Genomic DNA, 15,514 nt, shown 5'->3' with positions numbered 1-15,514 from the left:
CATAGGAGCAGTATTATAGTAGTTATATTCTTGTACATAGGAGCAGTATTATAGTATTTATATTCTTGTACATAGGGGCAGTATTATAGTAGTTATATTCTTGTACATAGGGGCAGTATTATAGTAGTTATATTCTTGTACATAGGGGCCGTATTATAGTAGTTATATTCTTGTACATAGGGGCAGTATTATAGTAGTTATAATCTTGTACATAGGGGCAGTATTATAGTAGTTATAGTCTTGTACATAGGGGCAGTATTATAGTAGTTATATTCTTGGACATAGGAGCAGTATTATAGTAGTTATATTCTTGTACATGGGGGGCAGTATTATAGTAGTTATATTCTTGTACATAGGGGCAGTATTATAGTAGTTATATTCTTGGACATAGGAGCAGTATTATAGTAGTTATATTCTTGTACATAGGAGGCAGTATTATAGTAGTTATATTCTTGTACATAGGGGCAGTATTATAGTAGTTATATTCTTGGACATAGGAGCAGTATTATAGTAGTTATATTCTTGCACATAGGAGGCAGTATTATAGTAGTTATATTCTTGTACATAGGAGCAGTATTATAGTAGCTATATTCTTGTACATAGGAGCAGTATTATAGTAGTTATATTCTTGGACATAGGAGCAGTATTATAGTAGTTATATTCTTGTACATAGGAGCAGTATTATAGTAGTTATATTCTTGTACATAGGAGCAGTATTATAGTAGTTATATTCTTGCACATAGGAGGCAGTATTATAGCAGTTATATTCTTGTACATAGGGGCAGTATTATAGTAGTTATATTCTTGTACATTGACATACGTGTTATAATGGTAATATTCTTAGAAATAATGAGCAGTACTATAGTGATTATTTTCTTAACAGAAGGGGCAGCATTAATAGGATAGTCAGTGGGAATATAGTGCTATATTTATCTTTTAGTGCAATAGTATAGTTTTGGTAGTAAATGTTGATTATTTTTCTACATTCCCACTGGCAGTGGTACTGAATAGAGATGAGGGAATATGTTTGGAAAAATGATCGCGTGATCTGAATGCCGAATTTATGTTTGATGATCATTTTCAAACATATTTGCTCATCTTTACTCCCAGTGATTCCAATGGCGTTCGGCGAATATTGCAAATCCGGCAATCGTAATCCGAACCGTATATTGTAATATTCGCTCATGTTTAGTACTGAGCACAGCAGAAAATGATGCTAATATTAATTGTTGAAGGAAATAGTATTGCATATGAAAATGACTTATGCCATGTGTAGAATTGACAATTTTCTGTACCAGGTAGGTAAACTGTAGAATTTGCTTCTGAATTTCTCCATTTTTATTCAGGACAAAGAAATTTACGGACACTTGTTTTCCAAGTTGTAGCAGACTGTCAGTGATACTGATGTGTAGGTAATTCTGCTGTCCATTGGACGCCTTATATGCTTCCACGGAGAGACTTTCAGATGCTTGTCGTACGGATGGTAACCTGGACACGGCAGTCTTCACCTAGAAGACAAAATTACGTAAACATAAAAAAACCCAAAAAAATATTTCATGAGGATGCGTAAGAATTAAAGAGCATGGCTGGTTCACCTCAGATACTGCCATCACCCAGTGGTCTATGGTTTGTATTGCCTTGAAGTGAAGGGTAAACTGAGCTGCCCTAGACCACTGTTCCCTTCATCTCCCATTTCCTGACGCTAAAATTAATGTTCATTACCTCTTCGGTGTCCCGAATGGCCAACATTTTACGTAAATTTTTACTCTAGCCAATTAGTGATGTAACTCTTGACTTATTAACCCACACCACCAAAAATGTACCCATTATCCCCTCCAATGGTCACTCTATTCATCTTGGGGCATTTTGGTCACGAGTCGACCTGAAGGTAGAAGAGCAATTAATCTATGGTTGGCATTCACCGGCACAGAAACGACCATGATGGAGGAGAATGAAGGATGTTATTGGGAAGCACGATAATGTCCCAAGTCACTTGTCACCCACATAAAGGGCCAGGGAGTGATGGCTGAGTGGTGGAGGATGCTGGACTAGGTTTTAACATCAAAACATTGAATATTGACCATAGTGACTATCCATCCTCAACTGACAAATTATGACCCCTTGTTAGTTGAGCGTGGATGACCAGAGAAGATCCAATCTTACCAAACAGTTCTGATCTACCCATAACCAAGGAATTTATTATTTGAGAGCATGGTGATTACAAATAAGTCAGTTTTTCATGTAGTTATGTTTTTCCACTTTCGCATTAATGTATTGTTTATGTTAATCAAAATTCAAGTGGATGGCATGTGATCCTTGGATCCAGGGCCGGTTTTAGGCTAAACGGTACCCTGTGCAAAATTACCTTTTGTGCATCCCACTCCATTGATTTTTCTACTTCGTTTGCCCAGGACCCCTGTGTGTCTTTGGCACCCCCACTGATCACCTGTTCTCAATGTCGGTGGTGTCCCAATGTTACAGAGCAGTGCAGACAGCTCCATCCATGGCAAAGCAATGCAGATTCCCTCCTATTTATTCTAAATGGAGTACCTGGCAGCAGTCATTACTGAGCGGATGGAGCTCCCTCTGCTGCTCCACAACTGTCAACCTCCGGCTGTCGCCAGCACTGAGGACAGCTGTTGGGTGGGGTGCCAGATGTCAAGACCCCACTGATCTGATAACAGTAAAGGTAGTGGAACAATCCCATTAGAAGAGTACAGGAAAGAAATATATCTTGGTACCGTGTTAGCCAGTAGATAGATCAGTTAGCCATTAAAAGGTATCAACCACTGAGGACTCTCAATTCTAATTAGAAGAGTATGCATCTTAGTGATAAGGGGCATTTGGAAATTGCTGAACTGCTCCACCAGAAATGTTACTATAGCCAGGGGATGGTGAAGTTTTCTGGTGTAATGTACTCCACCTAAGTGGGGTAAAATATGATACTGCTGGGTGGGCTAAGACACTCCCCACTCACCCCACAGTGCAAAAATAGTACTCACACACTGCTCATTTACCGCACACAGCCCTCACACATTGGTCATATACCGCATACAGCCCTCACACACTGGCCGTATACCGCACACAACACTCACACACTGGTCATACACTGCACACAGCCCTCACACACTGGCTATATACCGCACACAGCCCTCACACAGTGGTCATACACTGCACACAGCCCTCACACACTGGCCGTATACCGCACACAACACTCACACACTGGTCATACACTGCACACAGCCCTCACACACTGGCTATATACCGCACACAGCCCTCACACACTGGTCATATACCGCACACAGCCCTCACACACTGGCCGTATACCGCACACAGCCCTCACACAGTGGTCATATACCGCACACAGCCCTCACACACTGGCCGTATACCGCACACAACACTCACACACTGGTCATACACTGCACACAGCCCTCACACACTGGCTATATACCGCACACAGCCCTCACACACTGGCTATATACCGCACACAGCCCTCACACACTGGCCGTATACCGCACACAACACTCACACACTGGTCATACACTGCACACAGCCCTCACACACTGGCCGTATACTGCACACAGCCCTCACACACTGGCCATATACAGCACACAGCCCTCACACACTGGCTATATACCGCACACAACACTCACACACTGCTCATTTACCGCACACAGCACTCACACATTGGTCATATACCGCATACAGCCCTCACACACTGGCCGTATACTGCACACAACACTCACACACTGGTCATACACTGCACACAGCCCTCACACACTGGCTATATACCGCACACAACACTCACACACTGGCTATATACCGCACACAGCCCTCACACAGTGGCCATATACCGCACACAACACTCACACACTGGTCATACACTGCACACAGCCCTCACACACTGGCTATATACCGCACACAGCCCTCACACACTGGCCATATACCGCACACAACACTCACACACTGGTCATACACTGCACACAGCCCTCACACACTGGCTATATACCGCACACAGCCCTCACACACTGGCCATATACCGCACACAGCCCTCACACAGTGGCCATATACCGCACACAACACTCACACACTGGTCATACACTGCACACAGCCCTCACACACTGGCTATATACCGCACACAACACTCACACACTGGCTATATACCGCACACAGCCCTCACACACTGGCCATTTACCGCACACAGCACTCACACATTGGTCATATACTGCATACAGCCCTCACACACTGGCCGTATACCGCACACAACACTCACACACTGGTCATACACTGCACACAGCCCTCACACACTGGCTATATACCGCACACAACACTCACACACTGGCTATATACCGCACACAACACTCACACACTGGTCATACACTGCACACAGCCCTCACACACTGGCTATATACCGCACACAGCCCTCACACACTGGCCATATACCGCACACAACACTCACACACTGGTCATACACTGCACACAGCCCTCACACACTGGCTATATACCGCACACAGCCCTCACACACTGGCCATATACCGCACACAACACTCACACACTGGTCATACACTGCACACAGCCCTCACACACTGGCTATATACCGCACACAGCCCTCACACACTGGCCATATACCGCACACAGCCCTCACACAGTGGCCATATACCGCACACAACACTCACACACTGGTCATACACTGCACACAGCCCTCACACACTGGCTATATACCGCACACAACACTCACACACTGGCTATATACCGCACACAGCCCTCACACACTGGCCATTTACCGCACACAGCACTCACACATTGGTCATATACTGCATACAGCCCTCACACACTGGCCGTATACCGCACACAACACTCACACACTGGTCATACACTGCACACAGCCCTCACACACTGGCTATATACCGCACACAGCCCTCACACACTGGCCATATACCGCACACAACACTCACACACTGGTCATACACTGCACACAGCCCTCACACACTGGCTATATACCGCACACAGCCCTCACACACTGGCTATATACCGCACACAGCCCTCACACAGTGGTCATATACCGCACACAGCCCTTACACACTGGTCATACACTGCACACAGCCCTCACACACTGGCTATATACCGCACACAACACTCACACACTGGTCATACACTGCACACAGCCCTCACACACTGGCTATATACCGCACACAGCCCTCACACACTGGCCATATACCGCACACAACACTCACACACTGGTCATACACTGCACACAACACTCACACACTGGTCATACACTGCGCACAGCCCTCACACACTGGCCGTATACCGCACACAACACTCACACACTGGTCATACACTGCACACAGCCCTCACACACTGGCTATATACCGCACACAACACTCACACACTGGCTATATACCGCACACAGCCCTCACACACTGGCCGTATACCGCACACAACACTCACACACTGGTCATACACTGCACACAGCCCTCACACACTGGCTATATACCGCACACAACACTCACACACTGGCTATATACCGCACACAGCCCTCACACAGTGGCCATATACCGCACACAACACTCACACACTGGTCATACACTGCACACAGCCCTCACACACTGGCTATATACCGCACACAACACTCACACACTGGCTATATACCGCACACAGCCCTCACACACTGGCCGTATACCGCACACAACACTCACACACTGGTCATACACTGCACACAGCCCTCACACACTGGCTATATACCGCACACAACACTCACACACTGGCTATATACCGCACACAGCCCTCACACAGTGGCCATATACCGCACACAACACTCACACACTGGTCATACACTGCACACAGCCCTCACACACTGGCTATATACCGCACACAACACTCACACACTGGCTATATACCGCACACAGCCCTCACACACTGGCCGTATACCGCACACAACACTCACACACTGGTCATACACTGCACACAGCCCTCACACACTGGCTATATACCGCACACAACACTCACACACTGGTCATACACTGCACACAGCCCTCACACACTGGCTATATACCGCACACAGCCCTCACACACTGGCCATATACAGCACACAGCCCTCACACACTGGTCATACACTGCACACAGCCCTCACACACTGGCTATATACCGCACACAACACTCACACACTGGCTATATACCGCACACAACACTCACACACTGGTCATACACTGCACACAGCCCTCACACACTGGCTATATACCGCACACAGCCCTCACACACTGGCTATATACCGCACACAACACTCACACACTGGTCATACACTGCACACAGCCCTCACACACTGGCTATATACCGCACACAGCCCTCACACACTGGCCATATACAGCACACAGCCCTCACACACTGGCCATATAACTCACACATCACTCACACACTGGCCGTATACCGCACACAACACTCCTACACTGGCTCTATACCAAACACAGCACTCACACCCTGGTCATATACCGCACACTTCACTCACACACACTGGTCATATGGATTGCCCCCATGGGGCCGTGGGGTACTCGGTACCTGGTCCTGCAGTTCACAGGGGGATGTCACGGTGGCTGACCCGGTCCGTGGCCCTGGGACGTCCGTGTAAAAGGGAAAGTTCTTTAAAGGGATAAAATTTTGAAAGTTTGTGTTCGTGAAGCCACCTGTGGTATTCGGTCAGGGTGACCGACGCTGCTATAAGGGGTCCGCTGGGGTGATGTTATGGCAGCTAGATAGTATACCTTCCCACAGGTGAAGTATATCCCCAGGGCTTCCCAGTGTGTAGATGGTGGATGGTGAAAGGCGCAGAGAAGAACGAGGACACAAGGTTGCAGTCTCTTTACCTTTACTGAAGAATTCAGCATCCACAGTCCAGGGCACCAGATCACAGGGCAGGCAGAGTCCGGCCGGTTTGGAGGCAAATCCAGAGTCCCCTTGTCCAGATGGAAATCAATAGCCTTCCCTTGCGCTGTAGTGGTGTAGTCCCTTACTGCCTATAGCTTCACATAAGGGTCTCACAGATGTGGTGTTTCTCTCTCTGTCCCTTGTAGTTGGATAGGACAATACCCATATGACTGGTGGCTTGGGACTCTTGCATGCCCCGGCCACTGAGGGGTGCCATCGTGCCTCCTGGGTGTAGGTGCGGACAGCTAACTTGCAATTAGCTGTCCTGCCGGTCAATGGAGTAAAGCATAAAGGTCCTTACTCCCTCGGTGTTCCGGCTACCGGGATTCTGCACCTCAGAAGGAGGTAGCCTGTGCAGGGCTTGTCCCCTTCTGGTACACTCTCCTTTGCTCTGTCTTCCTTCACGCTCGCTGCAAAACAGTTCTGCCTTCTGTCTGTGTCTCATTCTGGGAGCTGCAGCTCTGAGGGCATGCACAGCTCCTTTAACCTTCCATCCTCCTCAGACTCTGGTCTGGAACTTTCTAACTCTCCCTACAGACTACCAGTTATCTATATAACGCTGGGAGCGTTACTCTGTCCGAAGCCTTTATAGACTGCGCAGGCGCAAGCGCCGGCGCAGTCTGGGCCTCACAGAGTGACGCTCCCGGGAGATCGCGGTATACGTTCACACTGAACGCACACCGCGATCTCCAACAGAGAAGCAGGGACCGCCAGGAGGGTGAGTATCGCCTATATTCACCTGTCCTGCGTTCCACCACTGAGCGCCGCCATCTTCCCGGTCTTCGGCCTGTGACCTTCAGTTCAGAGGGCGCGATGACGCGCTTAATGCACGCCGGCGCCGCCCTCTGGCTGAACAGTCACAGCCAGGAGACCGGGAAGCTGGCGGCGCCCAGCGGTGGAACGCAGGACAGGTGAATATAGTAAGTGCTGGGGGGCCTGAGCTGGCGACGATACCGGCACCTGACCCCCACAGCGCGCCGGTGTCCCCGCCTGCTCAGGCCCCCGGATGGGTGCAGCACATGACAGGATGGGGACGCAGGATGGGGACGCAGGATGGGTGCAGCACATACCAGGATGGGGACGCAGGATGGGTGCAGCACATGACAGGATGGGGACGCAGGATGGGTGCAGCACATACCAGGATGGGGACGCAGGATGGGTGCAGCACATTACAGGATGGGGAAGCAGGATGGGTGCAGCACATGACAGGATGGGGACGCAGGATGGGTGCAGCACATGACAGGATGGGGACGCAGGATGGGTGCAGCACATGACAGGATGGGGACGCAGGATGGGTGCAGCACATGACAGGATGGGGACGCAGGATGGGGACGCAGGATGGGTGCAGCACATACCAGGATGGGGACGCAGGATGGGTGCAGCACATGACAGGATGGGGGCGCAGGATGGGTGCAGCACATGACAGGATGGGGACGCAGGATGGGTGCAGCACATGACAGGATGGGGACGCAGGATGGGTGCAGCACATGACAGGATGGGGACGCAGGATGGGTGCAGCACATGACAGGATGGGGACGCAGGATGGGGACGCAGGATGGGGACGCAGGATGGGTGCAGCACATACCAGGATGGGGACGCAGGATGGGTGCAGCACATGACAGGATGGGGGCGCAGGATGGGTTCAGCACATGACAGGATGGGGACGCAGGATGGGAACGCAGGATGGGTGCAGCACATACCAGGATGGGGACGCAGGATGGGTGCAGCACATGACAGGATGGGGGCGCAGGATGGGTGCAGCACATGACAGGATGGGGACGCAGGATGGGTGCAGCACATGACAGGATGGGGACGCAGGATGGGTGCAGCACATGACAGGATGGGGATGCAGGATGGGGACGCAGGATGGGTGCAGCACATACCAGGATGGGGATGCAGGATGGGTGCAGCACATGACAGGATGGGGGCGCAGGATGGGTGCAGCACATGACAGGATGGGGACGCAGGATGGGTGCAGCACATGACAGGATGGGGACGCAGGATGGGTGCAGCACATGACAGGATGGGGACGCAGGATGGGTGCAGCACATGACAGGATGGGGACACAGGATGGGGACGCAGGATGGGTGCAGCACATACCAGGATGGAGACGCAGGATGGGTGCAGCACATGACAGGATGGGGACGCAGGATGGGTGCAGCACATACCAGGATGGGGACGCAGGACGGGTGCAGCACATGACAGAATAGGGACGCAGGATGGGAGCAGCACATGACAGGATGGGGACGCAGGATGGGTGCAGCACATGACAGGATGGGGACGCAGGATGGGTGCAGCACATGACAGGATGGGGACGCAGGATGGGGACGCAGGATGGGTGCAGCACATACCAGGATGGGGACGCAGGATGGGTGCAGCACATGACAGGATGGGGGCGCAGGATGGGTGCAGCACATGACAGGATGGGGACGCAGGATGGGTGCAGCACATGACAGGATGGGGACGCAGGATGGGTGCAGCACATGACAGGATGGGGACGCAGGATGGGTGCAGCACATGACAGGATGGGGACGCAGGATGGGGACGCAGGATGGGGACGCAGGATGGGTGCAGCACATACCAGGATGGGGACGCAGGATGGGTGCAGCACATGACAGGATGGGGGCGCAGGATGGGTTCAGCACATGACAGGATGGGGACGCAGGATGGGAACGCAGGATGGGTGCAGCACATACCAGGATGGGGACGCAGGATGAGTGCAGCACATGACAGGATGGGGGCGCAGGATGGGTGCAGCACATGACAGGATGGGGATGCAGGATGGGTGCAGCACATGACAGGATGGGGACGCAGGATGGGTGCAGCACATGACAGGATGGGGATGCAGGATGGGGACGCAGGATGGGTGCAGCACATACCAGGATGGGGACGCAGGATGGGTGCAGCACATGACAGGATGGGGGCGCAGGATGGGTGCAGCACATGACAGGATGGGGACTCAGGATGGGTGCAGCACATGACAGGATGGGGACGCAGGTTGGGTGCAGCACATGACAGGATGGGGGCGCAGGATGGGTGCAGCACATGACAGGATGGGGACGCAGGATGGGAGCAGCACATGACAGGATGGGGACGCAGGATGGGTGCAGCACATGACAGGATGGGGACGCAGGATGGGTGCAGCACATGACAGGATGGGGACGCAGGATGGGGACGCAGGATGGGGACGCAGGATGGGTGCAGCACATACCAGGATGGGGACGCAGGATGGGTGCAGCACATGACAGGATGGGGGCGCAGGATGGGTGCAGCACATGACAGGATGGGGACGCAGGATGGGTGCAGCACATGACAGGATGGGGACGCAGGATGGGTGCAGCACATGACAGGATGGGGACGCAGGATGGAGCAGCACATACCAGGATCGAGACCATATACCATTATAAATGCTCGCCACCCGGGCGTAGAACGGGTTTAATAGCTAGTATATATATATGGGGAGTGACCTAATAAATAGGAGTAGAAGCTCCCTCTGGTGGCCTGGAGTGTAAACTGTGTTGCATGTTTGTGGTACCTGGATGCAGTTATCCTTCTTTGCCTCCAAACGTAGCATCACTCTCCCCGAGAGGAAAGCAATACCACTGCGATGACCAGGACCCTGGGACACCGCACATACACCGCACACAGCGCTCACACACTGTCCATATGTCACACACAGCACTTATACACTGGCTATATACCGCATACAGCCCTCACACACTGGCATTATACCGCACACATCACTCACACACTGGCCGTATACTGCACACAGCCCTCACACACTGGCTATATACCACACACAGCCCTCACACACTGGCCATATAACTCGCACATTACTCACACACTGGCCGTATGTCACACACAACACTAATACACTGGCTATGTACCACACACATCACTCACACCCTGGCCATATACTGCACACATCACTCACACACTGGCCGTATACCGCACACAGCCCTTACACACTGGCTATATACCACACACAGCCCTCACACACTAGCCATATAACTCGCACATCACTCACGCACTGGCCGTATGCCACACACAACCCTAATACACTGGCTATATACCACACACAGCACTCACCCTTGCCATATACCGCACACTTTACTCACACACTGGTCATACGCCGCACACAGCACTCCCACACTGTCCATATACCACACACAGCACTCACACAATGGCTATATACCACACACAGCTTTCACACACTGGCCGTTACCGCACACAGATCTCACTGGTCGTTTAGTGCACATAGCAGTCACACACTAGCATTAAACCGCAGACAGAACTCATACATTGGCCGTTTACTGCACACAACACTCACACACTGTCTGTATACCACACACAGCACTCACACAATGGCCACATAATGCACAAAGCACTTACACACTGGCCATATGTCGCACATAACAATCACACACACGCAGCACTCACATATTCGCCATATATACGGCACAACACTGGCTGTTTAATGCACACAGCACTCACATACTCGCCGTACACCACACACAGCTCTCACACACTGGCCGTATACCGCACACATACTGGTTGATAAATGTGACAAGTAGAAGCTGCGCTGATGACTTAAAATCTTCCAAAAACTAAAGGGGTTAAAGTGGTTGCAGGAGACAGGAAGTGGTTAGCACAGCCATAGGGGATTCTGGGAAAGATGTTGTTGTCAGGGATCTGCAAGGAGGAAGCAGTATCAGAGAAAGTTTCATTCAAGACCAGTTTTTTCAGGGAAGTGACTGCTGGAAGCATAGAGGCAGTCAGGACAGCAAGGAGAGATCATTGATGCCTCAAGATAGGAGTGTGAGCGAGCCAACACCGGACTCATCCCCCTCCACTTTACTGCATGATGACGATATAGTGCTACTCTGTGTAAAGACACTGTGTGTAAAGAGAAGTTGTCTATGAAGATACTTTTATATATGTTTGCTGGGAGCATTGTATAAAGAGAAGTGATTCTGTGTGAAGGAAAGAAGTTCAATTAAAACCTTATAATCAACCTCGGCCTCGAAGCGGTTACCGTGCATGACCATGAAAGATTCTGGTTAATGGTTGCCCTGAGTAAAATCCTTTCAAGATTCCAAAGAATTTATCTTCCTGTGTCCTGCTTTCATATACTGAGTGGCCGACATACAATATATACCACACTCAGCACCCACATACTGGCCGTAAATCACACACAGAACTCACACACTGGCCTTATACCGCACAGAGCTCTCACACTGGCTATATACCTGACAGAGCATTCACACACTGGCTATATACTGCACACAACATACACACTAGCTGTATACCGCACACACCACTCACACATTGGCCATATACTGTACACATCACTCATATACTATCCACATGCTGCACCCAGCACTCAGACACTGGTCATATTTCGCACCCAGCACTCACATACTGTCCATATACCGCACACAGAAGTCTGGACATATACCGCACACAGCACTCACACTGGTCATATAATGCACACAGCATTCACGCTGGACGTATACCACACACAGCACTCACACTAGCCATATATCGCACACAGCACTCACAGTGGACATATACCACACACACAGCACTCACACTGGCCATATACCGCACACAGCACTCACACTGGATGTATACAAAACACAGCACTCACACTAGCCATATACCTCACACAGCACTCACACTGGATGTATACCACACACACAGCCCTCACACACTGGCCATATACCACACACAGCACTTACACTGGCCATATACCCCACACAGCACTCACACTGGATGTATACCACACACACAGCCCTCACACACAGGCCATATACCACACACAGCACTTACACTGGCCATATACCCCACACAGCACTCACACTGGATGTATACCACACACACAGCCCTCACACACTGGCCATATACCACACACAGCACTTACACTGGCCATATACCCCACACAGCACTCACACTGGATGTATACCACACACAGCACTCACACTGGAAGTATAACACACACAGCACTTCTACTGGAAGTATACCACACACAGCACTCACACTGGCCATATACCGCACACAGCACTCACACTGGCCATATACCCCACACAGCACTCACACTGGATGTATACCACACACAGCACTCACACTGGAAGTATACCACACACAGCACTCACACTGGCCATATACCGCACACAGCACTCACACTGGACGTATAACACACACAGCACTCACACTGGACGTATAACACACACAGCACTCACACTGGCCATATACCACGCACAGCACTTCTACTGGACGTATACCACACACAGCACTCACACTGGCCATATACCACGCACAGCACTTACACTGGCCATATACCACACACATCACTTCTACTGGCCATATGCCACACACAGCACTTACACTAGCCATATACCACACACAGCACTTACACTGGCCATATACCACACACAGCACTTACACTGGCCATATACCACACACAGCACTCACACTGGCCATATACCACACACAGCACTTACACTGGCCATATACCACACACAGCACTCACACTGGCCATATACCTCACACAGCACTTACCCTGGCCATATACCGCACACAGCACTCACACTGGCCATATGCCACACACAGCACTTACACTGGCCATATACCTCACACAGCACTCACCCTGGCCATAGACCGCACACAGCACTCACACGGGCCATATACCTCAAACAGCACTCACCCTGGCCATATACCACACACAGCACTAACACTGGCCATATACTACACACAGCACTCACACTGGCCACATACCACACACAGCACTCACACTGGCCATATACCACACACAGCACTTCTACTGGCCATATACCGCACACAGCACTCACACTAGCCATATACTGCACACAGCACTCACACTGGCCATATACCTCACACAGCTCTCACACTGGCCATATACCGCACACAGCACTCACACTGGCCATATACCACACACAGCACTCACACTGGCCATATAACACACACAGCACTCACACTGGCCATATACCAAACACATCCCTCACACTGGACGTATACCACACACAGCACTCACACTGGCCATATACCTCACACAGCACTCACATTGAACGTATACCACACACAGCACTCACACTGGCCATATACCACACACAGCACTTACACTGGCCATATACCACACACAGCACTCACACTGGCCATATATCACACACAGCACTCACACTGGCCATATATCACACACAGCACTCACACTGGCCATATACCACGCACAGCACTTCTACTGGACGTATACCACACACAGCACTCACACTGGCCATATACCGCACACAGCACTCACACTGGCCATATATCACACACAGCACTCACACTGGACGTATACCACACACAGCACTCACACTGGCCATATACCACGCACAGCACTTCTACTGGACGTATACCACACACAGCACTCACACTGGCCATATACCACACACATCACTTCTACTGGCCATATGCCACACACAGCACTTACACTAGCCATATACCACACACAGCACTTACACTGGCCATATACCACACACAGCACTTACACTGGCCATATACCACACACAGCACTCACACTAGCCATATACTGCACACAGCACTCACACTGGCCATATACCTCACACAGCTCTCACACTGGCCATATACCGCACACAGCACTCACACTGGCCATATACCGCACACAGCACTCACACTGGCCATATATCACACACAGCACTCACACTGGACGTATACCACACACAGCACTCACACTGGCCATATACCACGCACAGCACTTCTACTGGACGTATACCACACACAGCACTCACACTGGCCATATACCGCACACAGCACTCACACTGGCCATATACCACACACAGCACTTCTACTGGACGTATACCACACACAGCACTCACACTGGCCATATACCACACACATCACTTCTACTGGCCATATGCCACACACAGCACTTACACTGGCCATATACCACACACAGCACTTACACTGGCCATATACCACACACAGCACTTACACTGGCCATATACCACACACAGCACTCACACTGGCCATATACCACACACAGCACTTACACTGGCCATATACCACACACAGCACTCACACTGGCCATATACCGCACACAGCACTCACACTGGCCATATACCTCACACAGCACTTACCCTGGCCATATACCACACACAGCACTTACACTGGCCATATATCACACACAGCACTTACACTGGCCATATACCACACACAGCACTCACACTGGCCATATACCACACACAGCACTCACACTGGCCATATACCACACACATCCCTCACACTGGACGTATACCACACACAGCACTCACACTGGCCATATACCTCACACAGCACTCACATTGGACGTATACCACACACAGCACTCACACTGGCCATATACCACACACAGCACTTACACTGGCCATATACCACACACAGCACTCACACTGGCCATATATCACACACAGCACTCACACTGGCCATATACCACACACAGCACTCACACTGGCCATATACCACGCACAGCACTTCTACTGGACGTATACCACACACAGCACTCACACTGGCCATATACCGCACACAGCACTCACAC

At 50.7% G+C, this 15,514-nt stretch overlaps 1 protein-coding gene across 1 annotated transcript in view; it reads right to left on the bottom strand.

The window, feature by feature from the left end:
* Nucleotides 1-15,514, bottom strand: part of LOC138677284 (complement C3-like) — a 103,005-nt gene that overhangs the window by 66,559 nt on the left and 20,932 nt on the right. The window contains exon 12 of the mRNA XM_069767315.1: nt 1,296-1,508. Within this exon, the coding sequence (XP_069623416.1) occupies nt 1,296-1,508 (213 nt within the window). The remainder of the gene's footprint in view (nt 1-1,295; nt 1,509-15,514) is intronic.

This window comes from Ranitomeya imitator, chromosome 4, assembly GCF_032444005.1.
Source record: "Ranitomeya imitator isolate aRanImi1 chromosome 4, aRanImi1.pri, whole genome shotgun sequence".
NCBI lineage: Eukaryota > Metazoa > Chordata > Amphibia > Anura > Dendrobatidae > Ranitomeya > Ranitomeya imitator.
Note: the sequence above shows the minus strand (reverse complement) of the source record. Positions and strands in the feature narration are given on the sequence as shown.